This window comes from Equus caballus, chromosome 28, assembly GCF_041296265.1.
Source record: "Equus caballus isolate H_3958 breed thoroughbred chromosome 28, TB-T2T, whole genome shotgun sequence".
NCBI lineage: Eukaryota > Metazoa > Chordata > Mammalia > Perissodactyla > Equidae > Equus > Equus caballus.
Window position 1 is genome coordinate 36,824,311 of NC_091711.1, and position 17,978 is coordinate 36,842,288.

At 49.0% G+C, this 17,978-nt stretch overlaps 1 protein-coding gene across 5 annotated transcripts in view; it reads right to left on the reverse strand.

Moving 5' to 3' along the window:
- Window positions 1-17,978, reverse strand: part of LARGE1 (LARGE xylosyl- and glucuronyltransferase 1) — a 540,210-nt gene that overhangs the window by 17,582 nt on the left and 504,650 nt on the right. For all 5 annotated transcript variants that reach the window (XM_023631102.2, XM_070254456.1, XM_005606571.4 and 2 more), the window contains one exon: window positions 9,894-10,172. In XM_023631102.2, coding sequence (XP_023486870.2) covers window positions 9,894-10,172 — 279 coding nt within the window. The remainder of the gene's footprint in view (window positions 1-9,893; window positions 10,173-17,978) is intronic.

Consider the following 17,978-nt stretch of genomic DNA (forward strand, 5'->3'; position numbering starts at 1 on the left):
GTAAATGCTATCTTAACTCCATCACTTCACTAATTGTCTAATCATGGGCAATTTTCTTAACTCTCTCAGCTTTTGTTTCCTTATCTGGATAATAATAAATACTTCATGGACTTGGTTATTAAGAGAACTAATATATTCATTAATTGATGAATATTTATGAAGCCAGACATAGATGTTGGGTACAGAGCTGAATGAACAGATAGAACCTTTGTCCTTACAGAGCTCAAAGTGTAGGGAGGGAGGAAGGCAGAGGTGTAGGCACTCTGGTGCCCCGTCATGAAGAGCTTCCCACCACTGTGTTCTGACTAAGAAGCAGGAGCTAGCCATTCAGGAGAGGGGTTCTAGGTATTTGCAAAGCTTTGGAACTAAGAAAGCACATAGGATGGGAGAAATTAAATTTCTTAGAGCATGCCCGGTACATTGTACATGGTCAATACATCGTAACAAAAAGTGCTTTCGTGTATTCAGTAGCAAGCACTATGCATTACTTCTCCAATCACTGCAACCTACGACAAAGGTACTAGTGTTCCCAGTTTACCAATGAAGACATGAAAACTCGGAGAGGTTAACTAATTTGCCTCATAAACAGCTAATAGTTACTCTCATCAGATGATAATAATCATTATCTTCTTAATTAAGGCTGCACTAGCTTAGAAATAACCTGGAAAGATCAATAATTGCAGGATCTATTTGGGCCAAGTCTGTTAATATGGTGACTCTGCACTCCAGCAACGAGCTCCTTGCAGTTCACGGATCAAGGCAGCTGGTTGGGAGAGTGGCTAGGAACGGAATGGAGGGGGATGGCAGCAGGCTACTGTCTGTAGGCTTGTGCTCCTTAAATGGCACTCTCCTCCCCAGGGCAGAGCCTACCTCTTAGCAGCTAACTGGGGCAGAGGCCAGAACACAGGCGGTGTTTGGAGATGCAGAGACACGTGCACCGACCTCTTGGCTTACTGAGCTTCTGACACTGACGATTTCCTTTCTTTACAGCCCATGAGCTTCTCAAACTACCATAGTCTACCGGTTGACTCCTTGGATTTGGCCAAGGTCAGCAATGTCTCCAACACTGTCAATTTAACAGACTTCTCTATTCTCATCTTTCTTGACTCCTCTCTGCCTTTGGTGCTAACCACCACTCCCTCCGCTCTTAGCTTGAGAACACCATCCCCAGCTTCTGGAGGGCATCTTCCCACTCTCTCTGGCTTTGATCAGGGTCATTGCTTTGTGCATCAGCCCTCTTGATGCTGGTTACCATTTGGGTACCTCTTGTTGCCTCTGCTCCTTGAGTGGAAGTGGGGGATCCTCCATCTCTGCCCACGTGCGCTTCTGCTCCTGTAATAGAATTGGCTGAACTGATTTCTTTGTGGTGCTGCAGTGAACAGCTGAGGCCAATGCTGACAAGTGACAAACTGCTGGCAACCACAGGCCTCGGGCACTGGGGCTGCTGTCAGAAGGCCAGGAGAAAACAAGACTCGTCAGCTCTCAGAGCCCTGGATTTCTACAGCCCAGCTCCATAGCCTCAAATGTCAGAGATCCCACTGTTTAATCAAACCTGAGATGTAAGAAAGCCAAGCGGTTCTCGTACAAGTTCCCCGGGACTCACTCATATCAAAGATATATTAAGAGGGCATGGGAAGAGGGAAGGAAACTTGTGCCGGAGTGTACACCTGTTTCAGAAGCCCCCGAACAGCATCACTCCTCACTCTTCGTGCACAGCCAATGAGAGGATTTTGCCTCTGCACCTCCCTGGCCCACCTCTGCTGGCTTTGATGCGTTGCCCTTGATGACGGTCCTGCCTCTTCTTTGGGACTGGCTCATCCTGGGCTGCTTCACTCACTGGGGATGGTGGGTGATACTGGTGGTAATAACATGCAGATTGCTTGCTTATGAAACTATCAGCTCTGCTAGGCTTGACATCAGAGACGAGCCTTGTTCATGGTTCTGTTTCTAGCTCCAGCACCGTGTCAGCCAAATAGTAGGCACTCAATAAATGCACAGGGAAAGAGGGAATCAATCTGTAGTTGTCATATGTGGGAGAGAGGATGGTTCTATAAAGGCCCTTTGTAAATGACAGAGAGCTGGGTTGAAATTGTAGTTCTGCAGCTTTAAATACTTAGGACCTTTGGGCAAATTTATCTTGTGCATTTTAATCTTCTCACTTGTATAATGGGAATAAAAGCACTTATCATTGCCTAGGTTGTCATAAAAAAGATAACATTTGTCAGGGGCTTAGCACAGCGCCTGGTCCATGGAGGGCACTTGTAATCACGTATTTCTTCCTTCCTTGGTCCTTCACAGACTGTAGGTCATGCATATTCTCCTGTGATGCTCACAAGGAGTACATGGGCACCGTCGGGGTGATCCCTGTTTGAAGAGAAAGCTGAGGGATGGGTCCGAGATTCACCCATACTTTTCTGATTCCAGCTTATTCCTGGAACTGGTGTGTGGGCCTGGTGCAAACTGAACCCGTGAGTGAGCTGGCAGATGGTGAGGGGCAGCAGGGCTAATGTGGTCACAGATATTATGAATCAGTGAGGGGCAAGGAAGGGTGTTTGTGTGTGTGTCTATGCATGTGTGCATGTGCGAGGCTAGGAGAAGCCCCTTTGCCTCCAGCTGCCCCCTACACTTCTTTAAACTGCCTAGCTTCAACAGTGGTAGATGTAATCTTGACTTTGAACCAGAGCCATGGGAAACCATCTGAATAACACCTCTGAGGACTTAGCAACCTACCTCAGGGCACAGAGGAAGGAAGAGCAGAGTTAAGCTGTGCTTGTTATCTGCGCTGATAACTGATAATGTGGAGGCAGACCAGGCACAGCCCTCCCCGGCCTCTCCTCCCATCCCCTGACATGGAGGCCAGGTAACAGGGTTTGCTCTGATTCTACTACAGTCGCCTAGGAAATGAGTTCCTGGTGGACAGGCTGCCAGGAGATGTGTGGGGACAACAGCAAGGACTTGCAAATGAGGGCGATAAGGCTGCCCACAGAGAGTGTAACCATAAAATACACACATAATGGATGTGGTCAGAGATAGGCAGAATCATCTGGAGAGCCAGGAGGGCTCCCAGGCCCCAGCAAGATGGGGTAGCTCCTAAACTGATGGTATTAACATATCCAGAGAGAGAACCTGTCAGTCAGAGGGGGTAGAAAAGGAAGAGAAGCTAAGAATGAGCTTTGGGGGCAAATTAAAAAAAAAAAACCACACAACTATAGTTTATGATGCCACCCTCTGTGCTATGGGCTCCATATTCATCATCTACTGTAATTGTCAACATCCCTATTCATCCCTATTTAATGACCCCGTTGCCCGCTGATGTTTACCTAAACATCAGGGAGTGTTTTCTCTGAGATGGCACCGTGTTAATTGCAGGCTGTGGGCCACAGGAGGGGCAGTCAACAGTTCCGTGGTTAGACGGGCAGCTCTGGAGGAGACTGCCCGGATTCAGGTCCTACCTGGACACTCACCAGCTTCTACTCTCGAGTAAGTTGCATGCACACCACAGTTCTCTCCTCTGTGATATGGGGACAGTATTAGCACCTGGGCTGTGGGGTTTTGTGAGGATTAAAGGAATCATCTCACGTAGAGGTTAAGACAGTCCTCCAATACGCAGCACGCACTTGATAAATACAACCTGTGATGATGGTCACGGCCATCCCGAGGATGGTGGAGATGTGCCCATCAGGCAGCTGGATCAATAAAGAGGTTAAGCATAGAACACCTCTGAATATGCCCAGGACACACTCGTTGTCCACTTGGTAATGCTCTGCTTGTGAGCATTACTTAGCCTAAACATTCTCGTCTGTGAAATGAATTATGGTTGAGGTTAAATGACAAAATCCATGCGAAAGTGCTTGTAACAGAGCTTGGCACACAGTAAGTGCTCAATAAATGTTAAATGTTATAGAGACAGTGGAATTAAAATGATGAATTAACCCAGGGAAATGCCACCTGGTAATGTCCCTTGGCAGGCAGCCAGCTGGCCTTGCTCAGTGCCACCTCTACCTGGCCTTGTTCAAATTTCTGCAGTCGTTCAACAAATATTTATAGAGCAGCCATTAGGTGCCAGGGGAAATGTGATGGGGGAGGGTGGTTAGATGTCATCCCCGAGAGAGCAGAATAAAACTGAAATTTGTCATTCCCATCCACGGTGAGAATATTAGTCCCCGCCGAGGGTGGCACGTTTGTCCCCAGAAAGCAAAGGCAACGTTTGCAAAACAAAGCAGAGACATTTTGAGCCTCAGGCATTGAACACAGAGGAGGATTCTGCAGGGTTAGTGAAAGAGCTGAGACCTGCCCCAGGCTTCTGGACGTGGAAAGTCTCAGCTGAGGGGAGCTGCCCAGGCCTCCCACCTTCGATCCTTCTGCCATTCTGGAATGTTCCTTTGAACATGCCATGACATTTCATGCCTTTACATCCATTAGTCCTTCAAGCCTAAAGTCAACCACCACCTCTTTTCGAGGCCTTCCCTGCCCACCTGCACTGGGTCATCTGCTTTGAGATCCTTTATCCTGTCTCTCTGTATCTGTAATGATAACAAGAAGAGCAGCAGCACTGACAGCTGGAGCGCCCCCTAGAATGTAAACTCCGTGAGGGCAGGAATCTGGCTTGTGCTGTTCACCGCAAGAGCCTTAGGGCCTAGAACAGTGCCTGGCCACAGCAGACATGTCATATATATTTGTGGAATGAGGAGTGTTCCAGGCATTGTGCTGGGTGCTTCCCAAATCTTATTACATTTAATCTTCCCAGGACCTTAAGAGGGAAGAAGTAATACAATCCCCATTTCATAGACGAAGAAAGTGAAGTTAAGCACCTTTCCCAAGGACAAGTAAAGGCTGGGTGAGGAGTAGTCAGCGCTGAAATGCAGGTCTGAAGGAGTCCAGGGTCAGCACTGTCCCAGTGCAGCACACAGCCTGGCACACAGCAGGTGCTCACTGAAGATTTTTTTGAATGAATGAACACGAGTAGATAGTTTCTCATTTTATAAGAAAAAAACCAGAGATGGTTCTATGAAGTTACCCTGGCTGCACTGAAGGTGGCAGAGTTTGCAGTGGCAGCGGTTATGGGTGTGAGCTGGCAAAGAAGTTCAAGTCTGAGTGCTGTGAATAGGCCAAAGGCCAGAAAACTAACTCCTGTTGAACACCTAATATCCTCCCACGAGAGGCTACTATTACCCCTTTATTAATTGAGGAAACACAGCATTGGGGAGACCAGTAAGCTGCCCCAAGTCACATACTTGATAAGTGTGGCGGAACGTGGATTCAAAGGCAGGTCTGTGTGACGTCTGCCATGCCCACTGAATCCCACTTGACATTTCTCCCATCAAGAGTGAAAGCTGTGCATCTTCAAGCTCATTCTTTAGAAGAAAGAGGTGAAGGGGTGGGAGAGAGATTTTAGTGAAACTCTGCAGCTATGTCCATGCATATAACTGATGTCATTATTTTCCAATTGATCTGTTTGTTTTTGCTGTAATCTTAGCTGGTTGCTAAGCAACTACTCAGGGAGCTATGATGCTGAACTTTTTTTGGTAACCAAGTAGGCCCCCCAAAAAGGGTGATATGAGTAAGTATTTGGGGGTACAATCAGCTCTTGTATCCTGGGGTGAAGAGTGATCGGGCCTCTTCCATTAGTGAGAGGCCACCTTCCTCCTCTGACACTGACAGGGAACCTCCCTGGGGCCTCAGTTTGGTCACCTGTAGTAGCACTTACTTCATGGAGAAGTGTGACAAATAGGGGCAATATATACAAAGCAGCTGGCAGGGCTGCTGGCACAGAGTAAGGGCTCAATAAATTGCAACTATCATCAGTTTTAATATCAATATTTTAACAAAGCTTGAGTAGAGCATGTTGTTACATAGCCATGCTGAAAAAGTCAGTCTCTAGGAGGGTCCACTGGCCTTGTTGGGGTCCACAGCTACCCTAACCTCATCCCAAACCCAGGATGTAATACTGGTCATGAAACACCCCTGCTTTTAGTGTTTGGATCAGAAACAAGTCCACACCACTCACTGGAAGAAATGTTCCTTGAGTCAATGTCAAGCCAATATGGTTATCCTCATACAGAAAGGACAGTGCACATTTATTTGAGGCTTATGAATCATACCCATTTCCAGTTCTCAAAATTCTGGTGCCTAGGCGTTATCTAGGTCAGAGGTCACAAACTGGTGGTCTGGAGTCGGGGTAGAATTTTCTGTTCAGCTAAAGACACGTTTGGTCTGGCTCCACAGTTTAAGTTTTTTTAAAAAATTAATCGTCCACATTAACAATCAAAACATACGAAAATCTTGATTTCTAGCTCCTCTTGAAAAATGTGAAGACCTTAGCCCTGACCCTTCTCCCCGCAACCCAGACCAATAATTCCCCATTTGCAATGACTGAGATGGGAGCTATGGTTTCCCTAGTGAAGGATACTCAGCATTCTTGGCTCCATCAGGCCAAGATCCTAGTAAGTCCATTTCTACATTTTACAATGAGGAAAAAACCAGAATTGCTGGAAGTCACACAGTTCGCTAAGGCAAAGAGTGTGATCGGGAACAAGGATTCCTGGGTCTCAGCCAGTGCCCCAGCCACTGAAACACTCAAAAGGTAATGCCATGATATCCTGCTCAGGCCATGAAGGATGTGGGCACAGCAGACCAAGACGGGGCCGGCATGAGAAACGGGCCAAAGCAGGCAGGACTTCTGGGCACAGGCATGGAAAGGAAGTCTCAGGTGGCAGCATCTGAACGAGCTTCCCCGTCTTCCCTTTCAAAGTCCAGACACCGCAGCAGACAGTTATTGATTTCAGCTGCAGACTCTCTCTGGTCCATCTACCTGCCTCCACTGCTGTTTCCAATCCCTTCCCCAGGCCTCCATCATCTCTCACTGGGATTAGGGCAAGAGTCCCCTAACTTAACTCCCCTCCTCTGGTCCCACTGATGCGATCCTTCCATGATGCAACTAGAACGATCTTCCTTAAATGCACATCCAACCATGCCATCCTCTCAGTGATGCTCCCTTGCCCCCTGCCTCATCAAGTCCGGACTCCCCAGCACATTTTTATGAGAAGTCCTGTGGGACCCACCCTGGCTTATGTTTCTGGCCACGTCATCTCTTTCTGTTCTCCCCATCAAGGCTCTGGAATGGCTGTCTCCCTCTACCCAGAGCATCGCCACCTCTACTGGCTAACTCTAACCAGCCTTCAGGCATCTGTTTAGATCTAACTTCTTCAGAACATCCTTTCCTGAGCTCCCTCCACCCCCAGATTAGGATAATACCACCCGGACACCCCCATCACAGTACTCCAAGAACTTTATTGAATTTGCCTCTTTAATTAACTGTTGTTCCTGCTGGTCTATAAGTTCTGGGATTCACAGATCCTATCTGTGCAGTTCACAGACACGGGGGAGCACATAGTAGGTGCCTTATAAATGTTTACCCACTAAATGAATGAAAAGATGAATGGATACTGTGGATGGAGGAGAAAAAACAATCAGGAAAGTCACTCTATCTTTTCAGTCTAGATGGGCAAGCCACTTCACTTCTCTGGTCTCAGTTTCTACAAGTGTATTAAAAGAGGACTGGACCAAGATCATTTATTCTCAACCCAGGGTCTCTGGAATCCTATAGCGCGTGTGAAGAAAGTAGTGGAGTTTTAGGAACAATTTATAATATTTCAAAGCCTCTGAGGGGAACCACACACCTTACTGTGATGAGCTGGCTAAGGCCAAGTAAACCCTCAGGGGGGTCTGCATTAAGAAAATGTTAATTAACGGGCAACACCAGGTACCTCACATGGACTAAGGTCTTCATGAGCAATTCATGACGTCTTTGATCAATACAACATAGGGAGACAACATAAAAACACAGTCTGTTCACGTGTAAGGCTTTTCAGAACATGATGCTCATGAAGTAAAACGATTAAATAGTGCTTGGATGGGGAGAGTAGAGACCACAGACTTTTAAGATTGGGTGAGTTTACTATTAACTGGTTGGAGTGAAGGCCCCTCAGGTGTTCCCGAGAAAAGCCCCAGAAGGGCAGATGATGGGCCGTGGTCCAGTCCTGAAGCTCTCTCTTCTTGGCTGAGGGAGGCCCTCACCCCTCCCATCTGTTCCTCTGGGAGCCCTGCCTGACACCCAGAGCCTGTCAGCCTGCAAGCGGCTGAGGTTTCAGAATCTACAGGAATCCGGGCTGAAAGCCCTGTTTGGCCACATGGGGGCGCCCTCACTCCACACACTGGGATTCCGAGGCCCAGCTGGAGAGGAAGCTGGGGTACTGATCGGTTCCTAGAGCCCCGTGGGGTCAGAAGATGGGGTTCTCAGTGCTCCCTACCACATTGCTCCTGGGGAAGATGCCTCCTATCCTCCCTGCCCCGGGGTTGCCCAGTTTGCTGTTCTTAACAGAGATTGACTGGAAGGGGCTCCTCCTGCTCACAGGGGAGGGGTTGATGCTATGAACCCCCAAAGAACCCTGGAAGGAAACCCGATTTAGAAGATGGACGGAGAACACAGCTGCCTTCCCTGGAGGGAGCAGGACAGGGAGCACACACATGTCACATTATGCTCTGCCTTCAGGACAAAGTTTAAACTCTTTTGGAAGCTCTTTGAAGAGTGAAAGAGACAGAGATAGTAAGACAGAGAAAGACAAGGAGAGAGAGAGACAGACAGACACTCACATGCACACACATGGAGGGAGGGAGGCCAAGAGAGAAAGAAATCAGATTCTGGCCCATCTGGGAAAGCCAGACACTCCAGAGCAGCCAGACAGGTACGCAGAAGGGGGACCTGCAGACTGGGAGTCCGACAGACACTGGTTCAAATCCGAGAGCAAGCTCTGTGGACTTGGGTGGGTTACTTTGCTTCTCTGAGCCTCACTGTTCCCCACAGTAAAAGGGGGGTAACCATGTCTGCCTTCTGAGCTTGACGTGTGGATCCAGCGGGATAATTAACATGTGCAAACCACCCCTCATGGTACCTGGATCCGGGCAAGCACTCACTTGGTAGCAGAGAGAATTCATGCTGACAAATGACAGTAATAAAGGATTTTAAACAAGTGTTTGATCATTTACACCTTGTGACTCTAGTTTTCTCACGTGGGGACTGTACGGCTATATGAATTTGAAAGTCCCTTTCCATTGAGGTTATTTATCATTCCATCATAAATGCCACTCCCCACACAGCCAGCTAAGCCTTTCACGAGCAGAGTGCTCTCTCCCACCACTGGACACCCGCCCCTCCACGCCGGGAGAGCTGGGAGGGGTCACTGGAGCGTCACCGAGGCAGCCTTGGATGTGACTAAGCACATGGCTCTGGAGTCAGGCTGGTGGTGCTGTGATCCTGGCTCTCACTTGACTAGGCATGTAACCTTGGCTCCCGCAGGCTCCCATTGGAAAATGAAGATGATAATAGTACCCAAGGCAGGGCCTGGGCGGTGAGGGGATGAAATCCTACTCGTCATGCACTCAGAACAGTGCCTGGCACTCAGCATGCACATCAATAAATGTTAGCCATTGCCATCATGGAGGTTTGTTCTACAGAATAGGCAGGGATCTTTCTAGAATGGTTAGATGAAGGTTGTCTGATCCAAAATGAGAAGAGGGATGATACGTTTTCATAGAAGCTATAGAAAGAGTATTAGATTGGGAGACAAAAGAGGTTTCCTAGACCAAGCTCTGCCACTAAAATTTCATTATGAAAACTGGGGTTCCAGTCTGTTCATCGGGCAAACGAAGACCCTTCAGGCCCCTCCAAACCCGGCAGCCAGGAGCTCTATCTCTGGGTGGACTTGGGCATGCCCCGTCCCCTTTCTGGGTCTTGGCTGCGCCATCTATAAGAGGAAAGAGTCGGACTGGATGATGATCCTAGGGGGCATTCTGCTCCCGGCACCGCACGAGCCTGTGTCCCCGTGGGTCCTCACCTGAGGTACTCATAGAGCCCGTACATGGGCAGGAAGTCGATGTCGGACAGGAACATGTAGGGCGTGCCGACGTGCTTCATGGCCACGTTGCGCAGCAGGTTCACAGGGTAGAACTGGCCCTCCTTGTACACGATGTGGTAGGCCACGTTGTGCCGGCTCATGAGCACCTCGGAGCCCTGTGCGTAGCGCAGGAACTGCTGGGCCTCGGCATCCGACAGGTAGAGGGCCAGGCTGATGGGCCCCTCCCAGTGCTTGCAGATGGCCTCGAGCATCTGGAGCCTGGAGGAGACAGGGGAGGTGAGCCACGGGGGAGGTGAGCCACGGGGATCCGACCCCATCATCTGCCCAGCCTGCTGGGGGTACTCTGCCTCCATCCACACTCGGTGGACCAGGTCTGAATCCAAATCCCTCCTCTAAACTTTAATCACCATGTGATGGGGGCAAATCACCAAATCTCAGTTCCTGTATCTATAAAATGGGTATAAAAACACTTACCCTGCTGGTTCTCATCTTTGTCTACCTCCAACTGAATGAGTGATATCGAGAGTTACATGTCACTATAAGCCTTTTCTTTTCAGACTCCTTCTCTTTTCAGCGGGGGGTGGGGAAGATTATATTAATGATGTAAAGATGCCCTTCCAGCTCAAAACTCCTAGCCCTCTCCTTCACTCTCAGCAAAGGCGTACGACAGCTCTACACTCTCCTAAAGCAGTGGCCAAAGCATCTCCTAACGATGTGGCCAAACTGAGGCCATGAGCTACAAGGAGCATTAAAACAAGCAGTAAGAAGAGGAGTAATAATAACCACAGTTATCGACTCATCACCATGCACCGCATGACTTTCCAGAATTCTCCCAACAACCCTGTGCACCAGCTGTCATTTTCCCCACTTTCCTGATGAAGGAATTGAGGCTCCAGATGTCTGGTCAGCTTTGATTCCTGGACGTGGCCCAGACACGTGGAGATAGGTACCTGGACAGGGCCCTGGAGACGGTGAGAGGAAAATTACACCGGGTGTTTGGCAGAGGGGATGGAAAAACTACATGACTGCTGGGGACAAAGGGCGCCTGGGGTGAAGCTGTCTTCATTTTCAGAGCCCTTCCTGCCCCAGGGCTCCAGCCAGTTCTGCAGGGCCATGTGACAGGCCCCCAGCCACGGAGAGTGGAGGAGGAAGAAGTCCAGAGAAAAAACAAAGGTGCTTCCAGCAGAGACGGTTCTGCAGAAATGTCTGAAGCGAAATCTATAAAGACGTTTTTCTTTTCAAAGGTACTAGAAGTGCCTAGTATATAAAATCTATGGTTAAGAAACAGCAAAAACCTATTTCAATTTTTTTCCCCTACCCAGCAAGAGGTACATAATCAGCAGACTCCTGGTCAGAATGCCCACTTTATTCGGACAATTACCAGGAAATAGACTCCATGCATTTCCATGCTTTTAAACAAAAGAAAATGGGCACCCCTATCTGTGCCAATGGTTTTCTTGATGGACTTTCAGTCGTTCCGTGAATTGGTATTGCCCGGATTTGCATGCTCTTTCCCTAGGAGGATTAAGATATTCATCGGGGTAAAATGTCCTCCATTTCTTATACTTTATAACACTTGTTAATCAAATTGACCAAAGCCGGTTTTTTGAAGAGGCATGACATTCTCCACAATGCCTAATCTCACAGAAATTTGTGTTTGGCCTCTGCTGCAGGGCCCTGGTCTCTGCTGGGCTCTGAGAATCTGGGGTGTTGAACCATCCCACCTGTACCTCAGTTTCATCGTCTGCAAAATAGCGGAACTCTGAATTTTGAAGGGAGGGCGGTTTGTCCAAATCCTGTGAGATGTGGGGAGCAGAAGGCAAGAACAACTTCTAATATGTGGCTAAGAGCTGCTGGAGGGAGTGGCATGTAGGAGGCATGTTTGCTTGTGAAGAGAGGCCAGCTTCTGCCATGGATTCTCTCTTCTGCCATTGGCTCCATTTTGGACCCTGTGTCTGGGTTTTCCAAGCTGGGAGCAAGCCTGGCCTGGGGCAGCCCCTTCTTTTGAGCTCTGCAAAGTGTTTAGAGTGAGAACAGAGACACAAAATACCTAAGGCTCTCAGGAGAAAAGTGCTGCTGATGTCACAAACATCACAGCCACAGGGGCTTTCCAGCAAATGGGGCCAGATGTTCCGTGGAACCTCAGCGAGCGAGAACTAACGATGACACAACCCACTTCTGTTTCTCTGCCACCGGCCCCGATCGCTCCAACCTTTTCTCCCTTAAAACCAAGCTTTCTGCAGGACCCGAACAACAGTGACAAACAGGTTTGTCATGATGATGCTAATATATAAAATGGGATAATGATACAATAAATCTCTACCATTTATCTGCCGCTTACAGTGTGCCAGCCACATTTTGGCTGTTATCCTTTTTAACATTCACAGTAACTCTGTAAAGTTGAGATTCTCATCACTGTTTTGCAGGTCAGGAAGCTCAAGGAGGTGAGGTGACTTTTCAAGTCACATAGTCCCAAAGCAGAGGAGCTGGATTCACACCCAGGTCCGTCCGACCCCAGTGACGAGGACCCAGACCATTATTCAATATGCACTCAAGTTAGGCTGAGGAAAATGTCCCCACATATCTTCTCCTCATTGCCTGTGTCCCAAACAAGAATGTGTTCTCCGCTGCGTGTCGGCTTCTCTCTATTCCTTTCACCTCCTCCTCAGTCTCTCTTGGGTCTGCCTCAAAGATCCGCCATTCTCTTGACCTTTCTCTGCTGTCTCTCCCCACACCCGTTCCTGAAGATTCACCCCTGCGTAGCTCCTGTGGACCCCCAGTTCTGTGCCGAGTCTCTATTCTCTTACATAGGAAGACAAAGCTCCTGGCACAGCAAGGACCTGAGCCAATGGAGAGTCTCTCAAGAGACAAAGATTAATTCTAAAACTACAGAATTACCAGTTTGGAAAGAGTCAGAGATTTTTCAGTCTGATTATACCTTTTTTAGGATGAAAGAGCTCAGCCCCAGAGAGGGGCGTGACTTGCTCAAGAGCACATGATGCGTCAGCGGAAGGGCTAGGACACACAGTCCTGACTCCTTCCTACGCTTTCCTCCACCTCCCCAGAGAGCCCACCATCGCTTCATGCTGGGAGGAGGAGGGCAAAGGCTCAGGAGAGATGTCTGGAAGATCTAGACACGGGCAGAGGTTACCCCAGGAAGTCCTACTGAGACAGGAAGGCGCACGCAATCTGTGTGCAGGCACAGAATCTGGGAGCAGGCAGGGAAGATGGCGAGTCAGAACCTAAAAGAGCAGGGTTGGAAGGAATTCTAGAACCTCAGTCAGCCCAAGCAACCCAGGCAGGTGGCCACTCAGCCTCTGCTGTCATGGGAAACTCACTCCCTACAAGGCAGCTGATTCTAATCTGGCATGCAAGAGCAAGGTGGCCTGCACGGTACAGCAGGTGCAACTGTGGGTCCTGGGGTCAGACAGACCTGGGTTTGAACTCCCAGCTGTGTCAGCATCCCTGAGCAAGTGATGATGGCTCTCGAGCTTCCATTGTCACATATGCCTATTGAGGATAATAACGCCTTTGTAGATTAAAAAATGGCTCTAAATCATTCCTCTCTCTCTAGCTACATCCTTTGGCGATATCCTCCCACACTGATTCTGGACTGGCCATGTCACTTGCTTTGGTCCATGGGACATGAGCAAACATGACACAAGCAGGGATATTAAAAAGGGCTCGTTGGTGGGCTTGCCCCTAGCTGCCCTGGGAAGCTTGTGACTGCCACCTTGTGACTGCAAAGTGTTTGTCGCAAACTAGATAAGCAGCACTCAGCCTATGACAGCACGGGTTCTACTTCCGCCTTTCAAACATGTACTCCTCCAACAAATACTTATCGAGTATTTGCACCAGGCAGGTATTGCGCTGGGCCCCAGAAAGAACAAGACAGACAAGGTTCCTGTACCTCTGGAGCTTCTTTCTAGCAGAGGGAGAGGACAATAAGCAAACCGAGATAAATTCAGAGGGAACTAAGAGCTACAGAGGCAACTGGACAGGAAACAGGATCAAGAGGAACGGGGGGCAAGCGCTGGCCTGGGAAGGCTTGCCGGGGAGGTGAAATTTGACACCTGGATAACGCGAAGGATCTGGCCTTGAGAAAGTCTGGGTGAAAAGCTTTCTAAGAAGAGGGAACAGCCCCTGGGATAAAATTTAGCTTAGCATGTTCAAGTCAGAAGAAACAGGACCAGTGGGGATGGAACACGGGCGAGTGAGGGACAAACAGATGCTGGTGAGCAGGCAGGTGCCAGGTCACATGGGCCTCGAGCATGCTGGGAGCTGTACCACTATTCTAAACGTAACGAGACATCATCAGAGTGTCTCAATGATGTGACCGGATGTGTAACTTTTAAAGATCACTCTGGCTGTTAACATGGCGAATTCCCTTTCACTCTCTAGAATGCTGCTTTTCAAACATAAGCAGGCTCAGGATCACCCGGGAGGTTTATTACAACACAGATTCCTGGGCCCCACTCTAGAGATTCCTGTTTGGTAGGTCTGGTGTGGGGCCTGAGAATCCGTATTTCTAACAAGCTCCCGGTGATGCTCTGCTGCCTGTCAGAGCAGCGCGGCTCTCAAGGATGGGACCCTGTCAGCTCAGCTCACATTCTCTTTCCTCCACTCACAGGAGACAGGGAAAAGACCATCAGCTCCTTGTACTAACTACAGTTTAGTATGTCCACGACTTGGTCAAAGGAACACGAAAGAGCAATCATCTCTTGGCCAGGCGCAAGGATGCTGTGATCAGGATTCCTCCTGACCAGCCCGCTCTGTCCTTTTGACCATGCTCATCTGCTGCCAGGACGGGAGGGAGGTCTCCTGAGCGGCTGGGAGAGGAGCAGACCTTTGGCTCCACAGCTGTGGCAGCAACATTCATTCTTGCTGAACGGAATTCTAGAGGGAGCCGGGCCCAGAAGCTGGCACGCCAGCTGTTCTAATTTGCTGTGGCATTCACGTAGGGCCTACCTCTGACTCGAAGGTTTACAAACACAGCCAAAATGTTTCTTCAATTAAAAATCAATGCAACAGGCACCCGTCAGCCTGCTGTATCATAACTGGATGCGGAGGCCGGAGCGGAAGGGGGGATTTCTACCATCTTCATCAGCTTACAGTGCCGCTTTCTAATTTTTGATGATGTCCTGCGAAGTGTCTCTCGTTAGAGTGTGGAATTCCTTGGGTTCTCTGAGGTATTGTCGGGATGGCAATCCGTGTCACAATGCGTTAGGGGGGAACATGTGCCTGCCACGCTGGGGAGCGTGTGTGCTTTGAAGGGACGGCCTCTGCGGTTAGTGTTTGCTACAGATCAGAGAGGTGTGGGAGCTTTCTTTAAGGCGGGCTGTGAAGGAAGGTCCTGCCAGAGTTTCTTGCAGCCCAGGCCAGGGGGCTGCTTCCGGCCGGCAACAGAAGGAGGGGCTCTGTTTTGCCTGTATTCTTTTGTTGATAACAAGTGTAGACAAAAGGATAGATCTGGGTTGTTAATAATTTAAAGTTTTCTAATTGTTTGTAATTCCAGATAGCAAATTCCATAACCAGCACAGAGGTAAAAACAACGACAACAACAACAACAAAAACCCCAAAAAACATTAAGGGAAGAAAAACTGATATTTGTTGCACACCAAGTACTCAACTGGGCACTTTCCAGCCTCTTGTTATATCAAACCTAGACAGCAATCTGTGAATGTGACAGTAGCATCGCCACTTCACAGATAAAAAAAGTGAGGTTCAAAAAGCCTAAGGAACTTGCCCAAATTCACACAGCTAGTGAGTGGTGCAACTGGACTCGAAACGCAGGTCTTTCTCTCTCTTTTTTTCCCACATCACGTTCCCTCTCGTAAATACCCACCGTGTGCAGACACTGTGGTCAGGGTGTGCAGATCTAGTAAATACGGGCCAAGGGCTTTCACAGAGCCCTCGTTTAATCCTAACCAGGACACTAAGAGGCAAATATTTTTAATCCTCTTTATAGAAGGACAAAGAGACCCACAGGAGTTAAGTGACTTGCCCAAGACCATGAGCTGAGGAGTAAAGGAGCTGGTGGGATTTGACCCCGGAGCTCTTTGTAAGTCTACTGTCCTTTTGTGCAATACCACAAATATTAAGATTTTGGCCAACAGTGCCCGCATCATTGAGGGAGCCTTTGAATGCACACCCAGGGCGAAGTCCTTGGCACACATGATCTCATCGGATGCTCACAACAACCTTAGGGGAGAGCTACTGTAATGATCATTCCCAGGTTACAGATGAGGCAACCGAGGCTGAGAGAGGTTAAGCGACTCGTCCCAGGGTCAAACTCAAGAAGTGGCAGAGCCACAAAGACCTCACAGTGTCTGACTCCAGGGACCAAGTCACTCACTGTCGGGCCACTTTTTATTGTGATTAGAAAGTATGTCCGATCTCTTTGTCTCCTTCATTTTCGCTCAAGTTTAGAGGCAGCCACTGGCTATCAAACTTTTTGTTTTTTTAAAGATTGGCACCTGAGCTAACAACTGTTGCCAATCTAATTTTTTTTTTATTTCTACTTTTTCTACCCAAATCCCCCCAGCACATAGTTGTATATCTTAGTTGTGGGTCCTTCTAGTTGTGGCATGTGGGATGCCACCTCAGCATGGCCTGATGAGTGGTGCCATGTCCATGCCCAGGATCCAAACCAGCGAAACCCTGGGCCACCACAGCGGAGCATGTGAACTTAACCACTTGGCCACAGGGCCGGCCCCTGGCTATCAAACTTGATTCAGAATATTTTGCTGATATGATAAGGATGCATTATTAGGAGGCGTGAATGTGACTGAGGAGAGCCAGGGATGCTCTGAGAGAAGGGAACCTGGGATTATCTAGAACTCATCCTGGGCAGATTACAGTACCTGAGCTTCAGGGACCTCACTGAGGGGCCTGAGGTGCATTTATGCGGCCTGGAGAACAGAATACCAACTAGACCATCACGGAGTGTCACTATCAAGGACTAGATTTTATTTTCATTTTAAATGGCACAGAGGAGAAGGAGAAAGAAATGTGAAAAGAGGATTGTCATGGCCAGGTGACTTTTATTGTGCTGCTTGGTGCGGGAGAGCGTGTGCACCCAAACCGAAAGCTGGGTGAGAAGCCAAAGGGACGCAGAAGGTTAGGGGTGACTCTGGGACACTGGTTTAGGTCAGCCCCTTAGGGAGCCTCACTGGGAGCCTGACAGGTTTGAGCTGGAAGGGCTGGCAACCGCGTCTGGTTTCCCGAAGCCCCTGTGTCATCCAGCCCTGCCCACTTGGCCAAGTTCACCTGCTCTCCTCATCTTCACCCACACTCAACCTGTGTGTGCCCCATGGGCCTGCTGTCCTTTCTGTCTTGTGAGTACGCTGCGTGCTCCACCTCGGGGAGCCCTCCTTCTCTCTCTGTGTGCTTTCGACTGTCAGTCTACTCAGCCTCCAAGTCAACGCGGGGGCCGCCTTCCCTCAGACACATTCCTCATCTTTTCCTTTTTCTGTCCCAGCTGGGATGGGGGCTCCTCCCATGGGCTCTCACAGCATCTCTCTATTATACTGACTGACCTGTTACCTGTCTGTGGCAGCAGAACTCTAAGCTGGCCAAGACTCCTGCCTCCTGGCGCATATGCCTTATACAGCTCCATCCTTTGAGTCGGAGCAGAATGTGGGAATATGATGGACGATTACACCTGTGATTATGTGATAACAGACTGGAGAGATCCTCTTGCTTGCTTTGAAGACGTAAGCTGCCACACCATGAGAGGGCCACACGGCTAAGACCTGAGGGTGGCCTCCAGGAGCTCAGAAGGACCCCAGCCAACAGCCAGCAAGGAAGCGGGCACTTCAGTCCTTGACCTGAATTCTGCCAAAACATGAATGAGCTTGGACATGGACCCTGACTTCCAGAGGAGATCCCAGCTCCAGCCCACACCTAGATTTCAGTCCTGAGACCCCAAGCCGAGGACCCTGCTGACACGGATCCAGACTCCTGACCCACGAAACTCTAAGACAATAAATGTGTTTTTTAAGCTGCTAAATCTGCGCTAATTTGTTATACAACCAGTGAGAACTAATATGCTGTCTGAGCCCT